This window comes from Nasonia vitripennis, chromosome 3 (assembly GCF_009193385.2).
Source record: "Nasonia vitripennis strain AsymCx chromosome 3, Nvit_psr_1.1, whole genome shotgun sequence".
In the NCBI taxonomy this organism is placed as follows: domain Eukaryota; kingdom Metazoa; phylum Arthropoda; class Insecta; order Hymenoptera; family Pteromalidae; genus Nasonia; species Nasonia vitripennis.
Window position 1 is genome coordinate 9,798,857 of NC_045759.1, and position 16,571 is coordinate 9,815,427.

Consider the following 16,571-nt stretch of genomic DNA (forward strand, 5'->3'; position numbering starts at 1 on the left):
TTCGATGCCAAGTATGAATATAAGCAACTAAAATTTAGTTCACAGTGTTAGTTTTGCGCAGTGGTCAAAAACATGTCGAAGAAGAAAAACGTTTTAATGGTTTGTTTTGGCAAGTAGTGGTTTTTTTTAATGCAATATTTTCAAAGCTCATTATCTTTGAGTTCTAAATGTATATATTGATTAAATGAACGATGTTAATGTGCCTTTGTCAATAGCCAATTTTATCGCTCAGCATATAATTCATGTTTTAATTAGTCGAGTCACTTATATAAGGTGCGATGATGATAAAAAAATTGTTAAAACTTCACTTGCATTTATACATTCTTGTAAATAATTGTTTATGTTTCGTATTTGAATATATTAAAATGACTATATTATGTTCTACTCTCAGGAAACACTTGTCGCTCTCCTATAGCTGAAGCAGTTTTTCGTAAATTCATCGAGAAACATAACATGAGTGACGAGTGGGAAGTTGACAGTGCTGCATTATTCGGATACCACGAAGGAAAGGGTATCAATGCAAAATCTTTGGAAGTCCTTGAAAAAAATGGTATCACCGATTATAATCATATTGCACGAACGGTATGGTTATTTTGAATCCTAATATATTATATCCGTTTAAAAATAATTCTAAAATGTTATATTTTTATTTTATTTTATCATAGATAAATAAGGAAGACTTTGAAAATTTCGACTGGATTTTCGGAATGGACTACTACAATATTGGGCACCTAGGTCGCATACAGCCACAAGGAACCAAGGCAAAAGTTGAGCTTTTAGGTCTTTACGATCCTGAGGGAGAAATCGTTATCGAAGATCCATATTTCGTATATTTTTATACTAATTTTATCATAAAAATTTGTAATTTTATCATACATTATATTTTTAAAATTTTTTGTTTTAGGATAATGATATTAGTCGGTTTGAAAAGGCTTACGAACAGTGTTCGAGATGCATTCCAGTATTTATTCAACGTCAAGATACATCGTAACTTTCATTTGATTACATGTGCATTTTCAACTCGAAAATAACATATATTTTCATTCGGGAAAATTGCTCACTGGTTTCACCTATTGCTAAAACCGATAAATGTGTTAGGGAATATTTTATCTGACGTTCGTGTATTATTTACAAAGGTCTTATCCATAACTGCAAAGCTGCTGACGTTATTACTATCAGATTTCCGAATCTTTTTTTTCTCACTCATTAATGATCTCGGAGTTTTCCTTCGTAACCTGTTAAGTGTTATCTTTTTATCTCATATGAGGTTTTATGAAAAATTGATCATGTATGTATGTATATTTGCTCATGTGATAAACTATGTTTCGTACTTTTAAGCTACCTTTTAAGGAAAGTCGTTGTTTTAACCAAAAAATAGTTCTATAAAGCGATTTTATATTTGTATAAAGCTTGTTTTTATTCGTTTGCTATTTTATCAATTTGAATTTGGCGCGCGCACGCACAAACTGATGAAAGAACATAATTACTATATATAACAACAGCTCGCAGTGGTTTTTGCATTCTCAAGTTGTAACACTGACGCGAAATCACTATAATACGCTAGAAGCAGTAAAGTTTCGGTTTCCCGGGGCACCTATAAGTATTTCCAGACGTGAGATAACTACCTATATATATAGATAAGCCCATCATGAGTAATAACAAATACGTTTCAAAGATGGTGCGGACAATGCTGTTCAAACGTCAAATCGCATTGTGATATCAATCTTAAAAGTTAAAGAGTAACGAAGTATCGATGTACAGAAAAAAATGACTCGCTCAAGAATCCAGAGGATCAAGTTTTTCGTTTTCCTACTGATATTCCTGCTATCTCAGTTGGCGAGTTGCGACGGGAATTTCCGAGAAAGACGTCAAGCCGCTGAGCCTGTGCCTTTAGATAATAAAAGTGGAAGCAAGGAAACCGCTGGTAAACCCGCTGCGGCAGAGAGAAAGGATGTGGTCAAGGAGTTGCCTGCACAAAGTAGCGCAAAAAATGCATCTGCCCCGATTGACGACGTTAAAAAAGCAGGGGTTGACATAACCTCGAAAGCGGCTCCTGGAGCCGCTTCGACTACTGCAAAGTCTGCATCCTCGACAATTCCGGTAAGAATTTATTATTTAAATACTTTTGAACATGATATTTTTGTATCGATATTATTGTGTTTATTTTGTGTGTACACAATAATTTTGGTAATGCTGTGATACAGCTATACTATTGCGTTATGCATTTTACTGTCTGTTTTGTTAATATAAAATCAATAACATTCATTTGATATGTTTCGCATTTTTTGAAAAACCTTACTTATGAATGAAAATATATGTTTTAAAGTCAACCAATGGGATGGATTTATCTTCTATGAATTCTGGAGCATTAATGAGGGGTGTTTTTGTTATACTCGGCCTTAGTGTGCTTGTTATGGCATATATGGTGTTCCGTAGTTTTAGGTAGGTTTTCAATAAATCCATTTTCACGTATAAAGATATTTTTCCTAATTGCAATGACACAGAATATTTTAATCTGTTTCACAAAGGTTAAATAAGTCACGTGCTCAAATGGTTAGGAAGTATGGTGTTCTTGCGCATAGGCAAGATGTTGAGATGAGGCCACTACCATTGGATGAGGATGATGAGGATGACACAACAGTTTTTGATGCAAGTAACATCTCTTCGCACAGATTGCAGTCTCAAGATTCATAAGTAAAGGTTTATTTTTTATACTTTGTAAAGGCAGGTTACACTTATAGTTAATTAGTGAAACTTGAGGATGACATTCTAAACAAAAAACGAATTGTGAGACTGAATTTATAAAAGTGGAGAAAAGTTAAAAACCCCTCTAAAGCTTTTTCTAGGTGTGAAAAAAAGATTAAAAATAGTTTATCGATGATGTGATACAATTTTTAAGATCATGTTTTGTGAAAATGCTTCTTGCTCAAAATTGCAGTGTCATGTCATGTTTATTCATATACATTGACTCTGCAGTTTCCTCTTTCTGAACTACATGTGATACATAGGTATATACATATATATATATATAAATATACATATATTGATATGAAAAGTTGCTATGGCATTTACTAATGAATATGCAATAGCCGCAAAAAAGTCATCAAATGAGTAACTAATGAAAAATGCTGTTAAACTAAAATACTACAGATTATGTATATTTTATTTAATTCTAATGTAATAAAGATAAAAATATCTCTACAGAAAATATTGAACTCTTTATTGTCGGTTGCAGTGACTCATATAAGAGTGTGTTTTAAAATGCGTAAATACATATCTTCGATAAATGCACACATATATCTGTACAATACCGTCAATCTGAAAAAAAGCTTATGATTGCATTAAAATCTAGCTATTTTGTCATGAGTAGTCATCATATAAATTCTTTTTCCACAGCATGTAAAATGATGTCAGCAAGTCTCTGTCTGTCTTCGGCTTTTTCTAGATTTGGCAATGTATCCAAATCTGCAATATCAGAAACTTCTTCCTTTATTGAATCTAAATCAAACACTGCATTCTCTGGTATTAAACTCAAAGGCACATTCATTAAGGCAAACATCAAGCCGTACAACGATTGCTCTTTTACCTAAAAAAAAGATTTATAAACTGTAAAGTATTGCTATAAATATTCAATTTTTGCTTTTGTCGATTTTTGCAATTTACCTCCTTTTGAAAAGTTTCCCATGAGTAATGCACATCTGCATCAGTTCCAAGTAGTTTCATTGTTTTTGTCAGTATGTCGTAGTATTCCTTCAACAATGTATCATAGTATCTGTCTCGAAGTTTTTTATCAGTGCATTGGTAAATGAAAAATACGACGTCGAGGACAGGACTCGCACATCTAGCAATTTGAAAATCTAGTATTAGAATCTCGGTTTTTCCGTGTTTCGTCCGACGCATCATAAAATTTGGCGCCCATGTGTCCCCTTGACTAATAACCGACGTCTCCGCATCTTTTTTTGCGCAAATATCAACTACTTTTTTATATAACTTGTCTGGTTCGTACGAGTTGAATACTTTCTCTCCTTTGCTGCCGGGGTATTCCTTAGCTAGAGCATCTCTTGCAATTCGAAATAAATCATCCTATAAAAATCACCTGAGTTTCACTGCTCATTTAAAAAATTTGTATTGATATTTGGACTAATACCTACGTTAAAACACTTGAACGAAGTTTCGAAAATATCTTCTCTGTAAAAAGTTTCGTTCAAAAGAGAAGCTATGCGTTCAAACTCCTCTCTATGTTCATTTTTATAAGCAAATGAAATAGCATGGAATTGGGCAATTGCTTCAATGATGTATTTGCATTCTTCATAATTTAGGCACGCATGACGCGATATCGGACTAAATCCCAGATCAGTAACATCTTGCAAAGCTATGAAGTCATTATCTCCGTCAAGGTGATAAGCAAAACAAAGAGGTATGCTCAATAGTTGAGCCTGACCCTTGGACTTCAAGTATTTCGAAAATCTCCTGGAGATCTAAACAGATAATTACAGTTTTTATTCGAGAGAAAATTGTTGATCCACTTGAAAAGAGAAATTCACCTCTGTATAAAAGATGATCTCATTGCGAAAATATTCTGCACTCCTGAGCAATTTTCTTCTAAACACGTTTTCCGGCATAGATTTTACAATAATCCTCGTTTCTAACGTTTTTTGCTGAGCTCGGCTTTTGATAAAAAGTCTATCGACGACTGATAAGTAATTATCACCCTTGCCGCTAATTTTTTCAAAATTCCAAGATAGAATTTCAATATCACTTTTATCGATGCTCTTCTCTTCGGCAACAATTTTCCGCAATGTGTTCTCGTCAAAATACGCACTAACTTTTTTCAACAGATCGAAATCTTTATTAATTTCCATTGCTTGATCAAATTGTCGATAAAACGCACAAAATTAAAGTTGATATCAAATAAATTTAAGTTTGATGCGTCTAACGAATGTAGGCTTTGTGAACATTCAAATAGTTAGTAGTGGACAATGTTAGTTGCGTAAAAAAATGTGATAAAAGTGCATGTGGAATTCGTTTATCTTCTTGTACAGCACTATCACTTCACGTAACAAATATTTCACTTAACTGTTCAATTGTAAGCTAACAATTTTTTTTTCCTAACGCGAAAACAATTTAAAGCACAAACTTTCTATCCTGAATTTTTATTTTATACCTCAGGGGTGACAGTACTTTTGATTACGCCTGCATGAGTCTGCAGACCGTGTGAATACGGTGCAACGTGCATAGCCTTTTATTTTATGTGTGTCAGCAACATTGAGGAGGGGAGTCATCTCTCTTGCAGACTTAAAACGACGATAAAAGTGCATATGCACTCACGCTCGGCGGATATGTACGCGTTGACGGAAAAAGCCTTGAAAGGTGAGCGGTAATTCGAAAGGATAAATGTGTCATTATTTGATGGTTTTCTCATTAACAATTATAGAGAATTAAACTTAAATTGATCATTTTTGCGTTGAGAAGAAAACTATATAAAATTCCCATGACGATATTTATTTGAAAAAAAAAAAATCTATTGAATTAAGTGTAAAACTCACTAAAAAAGAATTTAATGACTACACGTGACCTTTAATTGACTGATTTTAATTATTTGTGTGAGATTAAGCAAGGTTTTTTTTCAAACAAAGATATACTGTTTATTAAAATATATGTAGAATACTGAATATGTATAATAATATTGGGGTACAATTGTTCCTTACAAAAATATATAGATAAAGTTTTACAAAAATCCTCTGTCTGCTGCATGTAAGATTATGCCTGCTAATCGACGTCTATCTTCGGAAGTCTTTATATTTTGCACAGTCCAAACATCTGCAATATCTACTTTATCTTCTTTTATAACATCTAAATCGAATGTTTCGTCCGCTGGCAGCATACCAAACGTAACTGATTCTAAACCAAATGTTACTCCATGAACAAACTGCTCTTTTACCTGTAAACAAATTTTCAAAATAACCTTGTAATTATTATAATTTTATTAATTTTTAAAGAAATGTTTTTTTACCTCTTTTGAGAACTGTTCCCAAGAGTATATTTTTTCTGGATTAGATCCAAGGACCTTGATAGTTTTTGACAGTTCATTATGGTAGATTTTAAGTAAATCATCAAAATGTTTTTCTCGCAATGTTTGATCAGTACAAGAGTATATAAAGAAAGACAAATCTAATACTGGGCTCACACATCTTGCTAGTTGAAAATCAAGCAGCAATACTTCTGGTTTGCCAGTTGGATTTGTTCGTATCAAGAAATTAGGAGCCCATGAATCTCCCTGGTTAACAACTGATGTGGTAGCCTTCCACTGTGAACAAAATTCAGCACTTTTTTTGTACAATACACCAGGGGGGTAGGAGTTGAACTGTTTTTCTCCCTTACTGTTAGGATATTCTTTAGCCAATGCATCTTTAGCAATTTCAAGTAACCTTGCCTGCAATAATAGATTCATTTTATTCTAAAATGTTGATAAAAAGTTCTAAATGAAATTTTTCACCACATCTGCACCGAAAGTACCACATTCCCTCCTGGGCGCCTTGAGAGGAATGTGCATTTTCGGTGCTGGTGTGAAGAAAAATAGTATATGCACCACGGGAGGAAAATTGAACAGCCCATACCTCGGGTTTGCCACCCTTGCCTCTGGCTCGGGTGACAATTTACACGAGATATGGACTGTCCAGGTTTTTTCCTTCCTAGGCACGTAATATACTATTCTCTACTCACATGAAAACGTTTGTACCAATTTTTGTACAATTCATCTGTAAAGTAAGTTTCAAAAATCTTGGAAGTTATCTTCTCAAAGTTTTCTTTGTGTTGATCTTTATAAGCAAATGATACTCCATGGAATCGAGCAATTGCTTCTAACATATAACTGGATTGCTCTAATGTAAGGCAGCTTTGGCGAGCTGCTTGACCAAAACCAAGGGGACTAACGTCTTCGAGTGCAATGTAGTCATTCTCTCCATCCAAGTGGAAAGCTAAGCAAGTAGGTAGAATCAGCAACGAAGACTGATTTTTAGACTTCAAATATTTCTCATATGTGGCAGCAATCTGAAAATTACAGTTGTTTCATTAATATGTACAAAATTGATATAAATAAATGTTTTAAGCAATTTGATTAATGCCTCAGTATAGAACATAATTTCGTTATGGAAAAAGTCAGCACTCCTGTAGGTTTTTCTTCTTCCCATGTTGTTTGGCAATGATTTAACAACAATCTTCACATCCTTTTCTTGATTCTTCACTTTAGCCTTGATAGTAACTTTGTTAACAGTTGATAGATAACTGTCTCCTTTAGCATTTGCATCTCCAAAGTCCCAGGATAGCACCTCAACGTTCTTAACATCTTCGTTACTCAAAGTGCCTACGATATTTTGAAGTGTTTCCTCTGTAAAATACTTGCTGACATCTTCGAGCAGACTTTTGTCTTTAGCCATGGTGTATTATTTATTTATTGATAATTATAACACTGAGTGTAGAAATCACCTTCAGGAAGCCAAGTTACAAACTACTTGATACAGAAGCAGAATTATCGGTTAAATACTGAGACGTTTATCTGGTTAGTTAGAATTGGTAGATTAGCCCATCACTGACAATTCAATGGCTAAAGAACACGTGTCCTTTAGTCTCCTCTTTCAATTTTCATCGACGTCATACTACTGTCTACTTATTTTTTTAATTTTCTCCACGCGTCGTCACGTCTGCTTTGGGGGATTCACATTGTATAACCTACAAACATAAACATTCACATTCCAATATCTCATAGTAAACTATTCACTGATAAGGATTATAAACATATTTATCAACAAAGATATAAACTTTACAAGAAATGCTCGTATCGAGCAGCATAGCTTCGTTCATTTTTTGACTTTCTCCTAGATTAGACAAACGCGCTATACCCTTATATATATATATATATATATACAGGTGGTCAGCTGACACGAGAACAGGCCAATAAGAATCGGCGTTATCCTGGAAGCCATGATTCGAAGTTTGAAATAACGTGAGGTGATTGGCTTAAAACTCGAGAGGAATTATTTAAAAATTTTTCAAGTGATTTATAAGGAATAATTCAAAATCAGCGTATACGTATTTATGAAAGAATGAAAAAATAATCTTATCATTAGAGCAATATGCATTTACTGTACGAGTGTCGAATATACATATTTATTACTCGTAATACCTACATAGGTACATGCATACATTTCAAAGCTAGATTGAGAGTTGTAAAATGCTTAGTTATCTTATGTAAGCAACGTGTGGCTGTTCATAAATCACTCTTGCTTTGCTTTTCGTTTTTCGAAAACTTACATAATTGTCAGTCAAAGATTTTCATTAAATTTTATTGTCTGCGCTACAGCAGTGTAAATACGAAAATATAATTACATGCAGTCTTATTCCATGGTAAGATCATAAAAACATACAGTAAACATTAATTCAAAGTCAGCTTATTTTTAAAAATACAATGAGCAGTTCGTTAGGAATTGTGCGTATTTTTCACAGGCTTAGAAATTCTGTTCTTACATAAATTCGTCTTAATACTCGCGTTATCACATATAAAATGCAAAGTTATATAAATCCGCTATCAACGGCATTCAAAATCATCTCGGCATGTCGCCGTCTATTCTCGGCGGACTTAATATTCGGTAGAGTCCACACGTCTGAAATATCGACTTGATCTTCTTTAATCTGATCCAAATCGAAGGCTTCTTCGGGCGGCATCATCGTGAACGGAACAGCCTCTAACGCGAACGTAAATCCGCACACCGACTGTTCTTTTATCTGCAAAAGACGCATTTATCAAAAATCGAAGTACTGATAAAGCAAAAATTCAAGCTCGCTCGCGTAAAAAGTGCGAGTTCTGCTATTTCTACATTGTATATCGCACCTCTTTCTGGAAGACATCGCGTGGATAGACCACGTCCGGATCCACACCGAGCAGCTTTACAGACTTTACGAGCTCGTTGTAGTAATCGTCGAGAATTTTCTCGTAGTACTTGTCCCTCATTCGCTGATCAGTGCAGGCGTAGATGAAGAATGATAGATCGATTACCGGACTCGCGCTTCTGGCCAGCTGAAAGTCGAGCATGAGCGCTTCGATCTTGCCCGACTCATTCTCTCGAGCCAAAAAGTTCGGCGCCCAGGCGTCGCCCTGACCGATGACCGCCGTCGGCTCGTGCTTTCTGTGGCAAAGTTCGATGGACTTTCTCACTAAAGCTCCAGGCCCGTAAGAGTTGAAGACCTTCTCGCCCTTACTGCCTGGATATTCCTTTGCCAAGGCGTCTTTGGCGATCCTCGTTAGGACCGTGTCCTGAGAATACAAATTCCTACGAGTCAGGAATAAATTGACGAACGATCAAATGTTAAGGTGAGGTTGCTCGAAACTTACAAAGAAACGATTGTACCAGTTCTCGTAGATGTCCTCTCTGTAGAAGGTCTCCGTGAGCATGTCTGCCATCTTGGCATATTCCTCTGGATTCTCGTGTTTGAAGCCAAACGAAATCGCGTGGAATCTAGCGAGACTCTCGGCCACGCATTTACATTGCTTGTAGCTCAGACTGGCTTGTCGACAAAGCGGACCGTAGCCCAGTAACCCGACGTCCTGCAGAACCAGGAAGTCGTTCTCCTTGTCGTGATGGTAAGCGAGGCAACGAGGAATGTTCAAAAAGTCGCTCTTTCCTTTGGATTTCAGGTACTTCTCAAATCTTGGCGCTATCTGTGGAAAAGTACAATGTATAGTATACCGAATTGTTAACTGTAAAAATGTCTTCGAACTCTGCTTATCATGATCGCTGAAGATTACCTCAGTGTAAAAGATGATTTCCGTATCGAAAAATTCGACGCTTCTGAAGGTGATTCTCCTCGCCTTGTTCTGGGGCAAGCTTTTCACGACGATACGCGTCTCGACAATTTTTCCATCGATTTTGCTGAGTATTGTAACGCGATCGACTATTGACATGTAGCTATCGCCTTTAGCCGACGCGTCGCCGAAGTCCCAACTCAGTATTTCCACGTTGTTTGGATTTTCAGGCGCTACGACTTTTTTCAGCACATCTTCGGTGAAATAGATGCTTACTCTTTTCAAAAGACTGACGTCTTTGGCGTTTTTTCCCGACATTTTGATGATGTATTCTCTGAGATTAGAAGAAATGTATTACGATAATTAAATGCTACAAAGTGCGCAGTTGTTTTCTAATAACGATAATGATCGAACGAATTAAAAATTATAACAATATAATAGATAGTGGATAGTTGTAAAAGAATAATATAGGTTTATTAAGATAACTCGTGGAAAAATAAGTGAAAGCTTATTACCCGACTAAGTGATAAAGTTGCTTTAATTCAAGTCAGCAGTTGCCATGCGTCCTTTCTGGAGATTCTGGAAGACAAGTTTGGACTTTTAAGACGTGCCGTATCAGGACCAGAGTATAGGCGCGCCTGCTTCAAACACTAGGCGACGACTGAATCGCTTTGAAACACGTGGCCTTTAGCTTCTCCCACTTGGGACACACCTATACGTACTATAGTGTGTTTCTCTAATAATTACTATAAAGCTACAGACGTTCAAAAATTGTTTTAGATGTTTCATGATAAAGAGATAAGATGCACTTTTAACGTCTGCAACTATTATGTTATAACTTTGTTAGTATACATATCAAATTTAATGTAGAAAGTCAGTCTTTATCTTGTTTTACGCAGAATTTATGACAAAAAATACCGCAAGAGTTGTAAACTTGAAACAAATCAACATCTAACCGAATTTATTTGAAACAAGTTAGTATCTTATAAAAATATCGCATGTAGCATGCACCATCATGTATATACATTGTGTTATCAGTATTTTTACGTCAAGATAAAGTTCATTTTTAACATATACACTGAAAAAAACAGTCATTTCTGCTGTAAAGTCCGGTAGTTTTAACCGTTCTGCCACCGTAACGACTGTTCAGTAAGAACAACGGTGTGCCACTGGTAGTATTGGCGAGTCGCGACTCGTAAAATTGGTCGCTTACACGGGACACCAGCAAAAACGACCGAACTGATTCTTTAAAACTACTGAACTCTACGGTAATTTTGGCGAGTCTTCGTACAATGACGGATTACTGGTGCGATTTCAGTTAAAATAGCTGAGTTTTTTTTCAGTGTAGCAGTATCTCCTAACTTTTAGTAGTACACAACAAATCTTGATATGATAAAGTGGAAATCTGCACAGTTTATGCCCTCTGTATAAGCTATAGAGAGAATAACAAACTTTAAAAACATATCCGGATTAAACTACATTTGTCCGGATGATTAAATGATGTTTCAGACAAAAAGAATTTCCTACACTTTTACAATAGCTCTTATCTACTTTTATCAAAGATATCTCTCTGGAGCTGTAAGCTTTTCAGTCTGACACGATGTTCATTGTCACTTGATAGGTAAACGACTCGCACGACACTGTAGTGCATTATAGAGATACAAGGGAGATGGAAGATGCAATACAAACACTGAAAAAAAAACAGCCGTTTCTACTGTAAAACACGGTAGTTTTAGCGAGTGCGGCACAGTAGCGACTTTTCAGTAAAAGCAGCGAGTGTCCACTGGTAGTTTTGGCCAGGTCTCGGCGAGCTGTCTCTATCTCGAGGATATTTAGGTTATGTATCACCTTTTAAAACACCAAAAATCTTAAGAAAATAATTTTTTAATGATAGCATTATGATAAAATATAAAGTAATGGCCAATACTGGACTGATAAGTAACAAAGTTAAAAATGTTCATGTAACTTATTTGCTAATATTTACTCTGCATGCGATAATGGGATGGTAATAAGTTGATGGTTCTTATTCAAGGTATTTTTCTCTCTTATAATGATTAATAATAATAACTTTAATTTAATTAATCATATTACTCATTAAAAAAACTATTTTCTTAAGATTTTTGGTGGATTAAAAGGTGATACATAACCTAAATATTCTCGAGATAGAGACAGCTCGCCGAGACCTGTCAAAACTATCAGTGGCCACTCGATCTTTTTACTGAAAAGTCGCTACTGTGCCGCACTCGCTAAAACTGCAGTGTTCTATTCTATTCTATTCTATTTGTGGTTTGTGGCACCAGGGGTCTGTACGGTTATCAACAGACTGTTGGCATGCAGCGCATGCGTAGAGAAAATGCGGGAGAGTTTGAAAATGTGTGAGATCCCAGCTCCGGAACGTCAGCACCCTGCAATAGAAGAATGAACAAAGGTAGCGCCTCCCAAGCCCATCAACGGGCCCGGAGGAGACCGAAGGCTCCCCGGGCCCGCAGGGCGGGCGTCAAGGAGGCACTGCGCATCCCGTGAGGGATACGTGCTGCAAGAAAGAAAAAGAGTGCGAAGGGTGCATGCAGAGAGCAAGACAGATCAGGAGCTCGGGAGCTCGGAGAGGGAAAGAGCGGGGTTAAATGTGTAGGTCACAATCGGTTAAAAAGCGAAGGAGAGAATCGATTAAGTCAGGTCGAGGCTGGTAAAGAAAAGAAGAGATAATGAAGGGATGGAAGAGCTTGCATTTGGCAGAGCGTTGAACGCCAAAGCGGGAACAGGCCCAAAAGACATGGTTGAGGTCTTCAACCTCCTCTCCGCAAGGGCAGAGGGGGGAGTCGACAAGGTTCTTGTTGTAGAGGTTGAGGGCAAGACTGTAGTGGTTGCTGCGCATGCGACAGACAGAGGTGATTGTTGAACGATCCAGGAGAAGAGAGTTAAACCAGGGTTTAGTAGAATTGAGTTTGTAGACAGAGAAGTAGTTGCAACATGTGTTGGTGCGATAGTGGTTGAGGTAGTTATTAAATTCAATGCGGGATAGAGGGAGACTAAGAGGGAAGAAATCGGAGTAAGGAAGCAAGAAATCGAGGGTAGAGCCAGCGCTGGAGGCTTCTTTAGCAAGCAGGTTGGCTGTTTCGTTGCCGGGAATTCCGAGGTGGCTAAGAATCCAAATAAGGCGAACACTTTGGCTATCTTCAGAGAGGCGGAGGAGAAGGAGCTTAATTTTATAAATGGAAATTATAGGAGATGTGATAAAGTCTTCAAGATTAGAGATGGCTTGAATGGTGCTTAGAGAATCAGTAAAGATAGAGGAGTTGGGAATTTTATGGTCCAGAATATATTCCAGGGTAAGCTGAATGGCGAGGGCCTCTGCCGAGGCGATAGAAGCATGAGAGGAGATGCGGACTCGGAGATTGAGGTTCAGATTTGGAGAAAAGATGCCTAGGCCGACATAGGATCCCTCAGAGGATTTGGAACCATCAGTGTAGAAAGTAGTGGAAGAAAGTAGAAGAGATTGAAATGAGAGTTGGAAGGTTCTGGGCGGATTAGGGGAGCGTTTAATGGTGGGACCGAGATCCATGTCCGTGTTGGGGACAAATATTTGAGAGTCAAGGGAATAAATGAAGCAGGGTAGGACGTCCGACGAGTGAATGAAAGGGCGATATCTTTTGAGGCGTGCATATGCACGGAGTACTGGGAGTTCGAGAAGATTGAGTGTGTTGTGGTTGTTGAGAAGAGTGAAAGGTCAAGGTTGCAGGAGAAGCTGCTGCCCCAGGCTGTATTGTGGCAGTTGAGATCACCTGCCAGGAAAATAGATCTGTAGGAGGAGATAGAGTCAAGAAAATTACTAAGGTGAACATAATTAAAGGGTGTATTGGGGGGTCTGTATGCAGAGATGATGAGGAGTTCGCCTTGTGTAGTTTCTATGAAAATGGCGTTGGATTCCCAGTGATTGAAGGAGTTGTAGATGTTGACCGTTTGGAAGGGGATGGTGTTGCGGATGCAAATTGCTGTGCCGCCACCTCTGCCCACTGGTCTGTCATTGCGAGCTATCACGAAACCTTGAAGCGAGAAGTTGTGAAGGGGGTTGATGTTTCGCAGAGAAGGATAACATCATAGACTTTAGAGAGATCAAAAAGTTCAGCTTTACGTTGTCTAAGAGAGAGAGAGAGAGAGAGAGAGAGAGAGAGAGAGAGAGAGAGAGAGAGAGAGAGAGAGAGAGAGAGAGAGAGAGAGAGAGAGAGAGAGAGAGAGAGAGAGAGAGAGAGAGAGAGAGAGAGAGAGAGATAGAGAGAGAGAGAGAGAGAGAGAGAGAGAGAGAGAGATAGAGAGAGAGAGAGAGAGAGAGAGAGAGAGACACACAATTCACTGGACTAGACGAAGGTTTTTAGGCTGTTGCTGGTGTGAAGCCATTTTGATAGTTGAGGGAAGAGGAGTCAAAAAAGCTTGAGCAGGCTTTTGTGGTCTGGAGAGCGACGTCGGTTAAACTAGCTGCGTTAAGAGCAGGAAGAAGAGTTTGAAGAACTCAATTTAAGAGAAAGTTGATATGATTTGATGCGACGGATGCTGGGAGGGCAGGCCCAGGGATTGGAGTTGAGGTTGAGAAGTGAGAGGAATTAGAGGTAGTGGTGATTGCTGAAGAAGAAGGCATCACTTGAGAGTTGGGCGCAGAGCGCCCGTTCAGGAAAAGAAGGCAGTTGTTGTGGTCTGCGCGAGAGAAAGAGGGCGGGAGATCAAGATTCAAGCCAGGGGGATAGTGAAGGTTGAAGCTTGGTGGTTGAGAGAGGCTTTTGGGGACGGGGACGGGGCCGAGCGAGCGAGGGGGTTTGAAATGGCCTGGTTGGGACGAGGCCGAAAGAGGGGGTCTGTAGGAGCGAGAAATGGAGGCGTAAGTTGGTACGGGGGAGGGAAAGTTCGGATTGGGATAAGGGTTGGGAAAGTGGGTAGGGTGCAGAGATGGGGAAGATGTAGAGTCGAGGGGGGGGGGGGGGGGCATGAAATCAGTGAGAGCTTGGTGACTAGACATAGCGGTTGTTTTAATGCGGTTGTGTGTTGAGCGCGAGTTGTGTGTGGGGGGGGGGGATTTATACGCAACACATGGGGGAGCCTCGGTGAGAGAAATGTGAGTGGCAGCGTAAGTGCGAAGAGAATGCTGAAAGTGCCATTCGGGGCAAGATTTGTCCTTTGGCAGATGGTTTAGCTTGCAGTTCACACAAACGAGTTGAGATTGGTAGCAGGAGCAGTTTTCTACGGAGTCGTTGTCAGGTTGGCCACATCTTTGGCAGATGGGTTTGTTCCTGCACTGATCCTTGAGGTGACCGTACCTAAAACATTGGAAACACATCTTAACCGGAGGAACGTAGACATGAACAGGGTATCTAACGTAGAAGAGGTTGATAAAATCTGGAAGGTGTTGATCGGTAAAGGTTAGACGAATAGTTTTGGAAGGGACCAGCTTAGATGTGGAGTCTGGGAGGGTGATTGGCCTGTTGAGCCTTTCTGCTTTAGATACATGAGTGAGTGGAGTGAGAGATAGCTCAGCGAGGATGTCTTCATTGGAGATATCAAGGAGGACATCTTTGATGATGACCTGTCTGGAGAGTCGATGGGTTGGAGCACAAAAGCGAAGGTTGTGAGCTTCGAATGATTTGTTGTTAATGAGGTGGTTAGCAGATTGGCGGTCCTTCATAGTGATGGAGACTTTGAGGGAGCCCGAGGCAGAGATGGAAGCGACATTACCTTTATAAGTGGAGGCTACCAGTCTTCCAACGATAGTGGGATGAAGGTGGCCTTTCACTGCGTCTTTGTTGATGGGCTCTGCGAAGACCACAAAGGGCCCCTGGTTGAGAGCAGAACAAATAGTTGGAGAATGTGTAACCTGAGAAGGGTTGACGTCCTTTTGTTGGCTGGGGGTGATGATGTTGCCGGTGGTGATGGTAGTAGAGGTAGTGGTCGTAGTGTTGGTGGTGAAACTAGCTGAGGGGGCAGTGGACGAGACTGTAGTTGGAGTTGCAGTAGAAGTTTGCAGCTGAGAGAGTGCGTTGTTTGGCTCATTTAAGCGACTGTTAAGCCTGTGGATGGTCCTTTTGAGGAGGTGGTGATCAGGCTCAGAGGAGTTGCCGTTGGTCTCAAAGGCGGCTCTGTTCCTTTTAAATTTGCTGGAGGCATCACGACATCCGACGGAGAAGCATTGTCAGTCCCATCTGCAAGGTGTGAGATAGAATCAGATATTGCAAATTGGTGAGAGGGGAGGGAAGGTTGGTGTTGGCTACAAGCAAGGAGAGAGTTGGCTGCGGCCAGCTCAGGGTCATCTGAGGAGTTTTGGGTAGCATTGAAATCGGAGAAAAAGAGAGAATCAGAAGAGGAAGAATTAGGGAGAGGAGTTTGAGCGGGAGAAAGGGTTTGGTTTTAGTTTTCTTCGGACTCTAGAGTAGACATGGTGTTAGAAACAGGTACGGAGGAAGGCCGGCGGCATCCCGCCGCCTGATTGAGGTTAGGTATGGGAAGCAAGTTTTAAAAGGTGCGTTAAATGAGATAGAGGTAGTAAAATAGTATAGAGGAGAATAATAAGTAAAAGGCATTCACCGCGCAAACACTATTTAAGCACTAAATCACAGTTAAACAATCTTAAAGAGAGAGAGAGAGAGAGAGAGAGAGAGAGAGAGAGAGCACAGAGATCACATCCACTCGGTTTCCCACCGAAACGGACTCCCTGCCGTGTTCTACAGCAGAAACGGCTGTTTTTTTTTCAGTGAAGAGATAAATTAAGCAAAGTGACAGCATCTCATAA

At 39.0% G+C, this 16,571-nt stretch overlaps 4 protein-coding genes across 14 annotated transcripts; 1 reads left to right on the plus strand and 3 right to left on the minus strand.

The window, feature by feature from the left end:
* Nucleotides 1-14: 14 nt before the first annotated feature.
* Nucleotides 15-3,291, plus strand: LOC100119711 (low molecular weight phosphotyrosine protein phosphatase-like). 4 transcript variants are annotated; one of them, XM_016984509.3, is made up of 6 exons: nt 15-109; nt 392-582; nt 666-827; nt 905-2,100; nt 2,327-2,442; nt 2,529-3,203. In XM_016984509.3, exons 1-4 carry the CDS (start codon nt 73-75, stop codon nt 989-991), a joined length of 477 nt encoding a protein of 158 aa, XP_016839998.1. In that variant the 5' UTR covers nt 15-72; the 3' UTR covers nt 992-2,100; nt 2,327-2,442; nt 2,529-3,203. The 4 variants fall into 4 exon arrangements, with proteins under 4 accessions (XP_016839998.1, XP_032454337.1, XP_032454338.1 ...); XM_032598446.1 differs by having other exon boundaries at nt 19-99; nt 2,529-3,291; XM_032598447.1 differs by having other exon boundaries at nt 45-273; nt 2,529-3,291.
* Nucleotides 3,146-5,731, minus strand: LOC100679490. The gene is made up of 4 exons (XM_031926695.2): nt 4,545-5,731; nt 4,152-4,478; nt 3,664-4,083; nt 3,146-3,586 (listed from the first exon to the last, which is right to left on the minus strand). Exons 1-4 carry the CDS (start codon nt 4,860-4,862, stop codon nt 3,374-3,376), a joined length of 1,278 nt encoding a protein of 425 aa, XP_031782555.1. The 5' UTR covers nt 4,863-5,731; the 3' UTR covers nt 3,146-3,373.
* On the minus strand, nt 5,620-7,926 carry LOC100119601. The gene is made up of 5 exons (XM_001603326.6): nt 7,824-7,926; nt 7,125-7,728; nt 6,724-7,050; nt 6,014-6,433; nt 5,620-5,941 (listed from the first exon to the last, which is right to left on the minus strand). Exons 2-5 carry the CDS (start codon nt 7,434-7,436, stop codon nt 5,729-5,731), a joined length of 1,272 nt encoding a protein of 423 aa, XP_001603376.3. The 5' UTR covers nt 7,437-7,728; nt 7,824-7,926; the 3' UTR covers nt 5,620-5,728.
* A 211-nt stretch (nt 7,927-8,137) lies between these two features.
* Nucleotides 8,138-15,634, minus strand: LOC116415680. 8 transcript variants are annotated; one of them, XM_032598444.1, is made up of 7 exons: nt 11,327-11,886; nt 11,091-11,231; nt 10,315-10,378; nt 9,803-10,133; nt 9,389-9,715; nt 8,888-9,310; nt 8,138-8,781 (listed from the first exon to the last, which is right to left on the minus strand). In XM_032598444.1, exons 4-7 carry the CDS (start codon nt 10,115-10,117, stop codon nt 8,569-8,571), a joined length of 1,278 nt encoding a protein of 425 aa, XP_032454335.1. In that variant the 5' UTR covers nt 10,118-10,133; nt 10,315-10,378; nt 11,091-11,231; nt 11,327-11,886; the 3' UTR covers nt 8,138-8,568. The 8 variants fall into 8 exon arrangements, with proteins under 8 accessions (XP_032454335.1, XP_031782551.1, XP_031782552.1 ...); XM_031926691.1 differs by lacking the exons at nt 11,091-11,231; nt 11,327-11,886 and adding an exon at nt 15,521-15,634; XM_031926692.2 differs by lacking the exons at nt 11,091-11,231; nt 11,327-11,886 and adding an exon at nt 12,110-14,034.
* Between the last annotated feature and the right edge of the window lie 937 nt (nt 15,635-16,571).

Bases quoted from the DNA above. Each gene is read 5' to 3' on its own strand.
- LOC100119711 (XM_032598446.1), top strand. From the start codon at position 1,768: ATGACTCGCTCAAGAATCCAGAGGATCAAGTTTTTCGTTTTCCTACTG. The intron at 2,101-2,326 runs GTAAGAATTTAT...TATGTTTTAAAG, and splicing joins CTGCATCCTCGACAATTCCG to TCAACCAATGGGATGGATTT. The intron at 2,443-2,528 runs GTAGGTTTTCAA...TGTTTCACAAAG, and splicing joins ATGGTGTTCCGTAGTTTTAG to GTTAAATAAGTCACGTGCTC.
- LOC100679490 (XM_031926695.2), bottom strand. From the start codon at position 4,862: ATGGAAATTAATAAAGATTTCGATCTGTTGAAAAAAGTTAGTGCGTAT. The intron at 4,479-4,544 runs GTGAATTTCTCT...TTATCTGTTTAG, and splicing joins AGATCATCTTTTATACAGAG to ATCTCCAGGAGATTTTCGAA. The intron at 3,587-3,663 runs GTAAATTGCAAA...TCTTTTTTTTAG, and splicing joins GGGAAACTTTTCAAAAGGAG to GTAAAAGAGCAATCGTTGTA.
- LOC100119601 (XM_001603326.6), bottom strand. From the start codon at position 7,436: ATGGCTAAAGACAAAAGTCTGCTCGAAGATGTCAGCAAGTATTTTACA. The intron at 7,051-7,124 runs GCATTAATCAAA...TGTAATTTTCAG, and splicing joins AAATTATGTTCTATACTGAG to ATTGCTGCCACATATGAGAA. The intron at 6,434-6,723 runs GTGAGTAGAGAA...CTATTATTGCAG, and splicing joins ATTGGTACAAACGTTTTCAT to GCAAGGTTACTTGAAATTGC.
- LOC116415680 (XM_031926691.1), bottom strand. From the start codon at position 10,117: ATGTCGGGAAAAAACGCCAAAGACGTCAGTCTTTTGAAAAGAGTAAGC. The intron at 9,716-9,802 runs GTAATCTTCAGC...ACTTTTCCACAG, and splicing joins AAATCATCTTTTACACTGAG to ATAGCGCCAAGATTTGAGAA. The intron at 8,782-8,887 runs GTGCGATATACA...CGTCTTTTGCAG, and splicing joins GCGATGTCTTCCAGAAAGAG to ATAAAAGAACAGTCGGTGTG.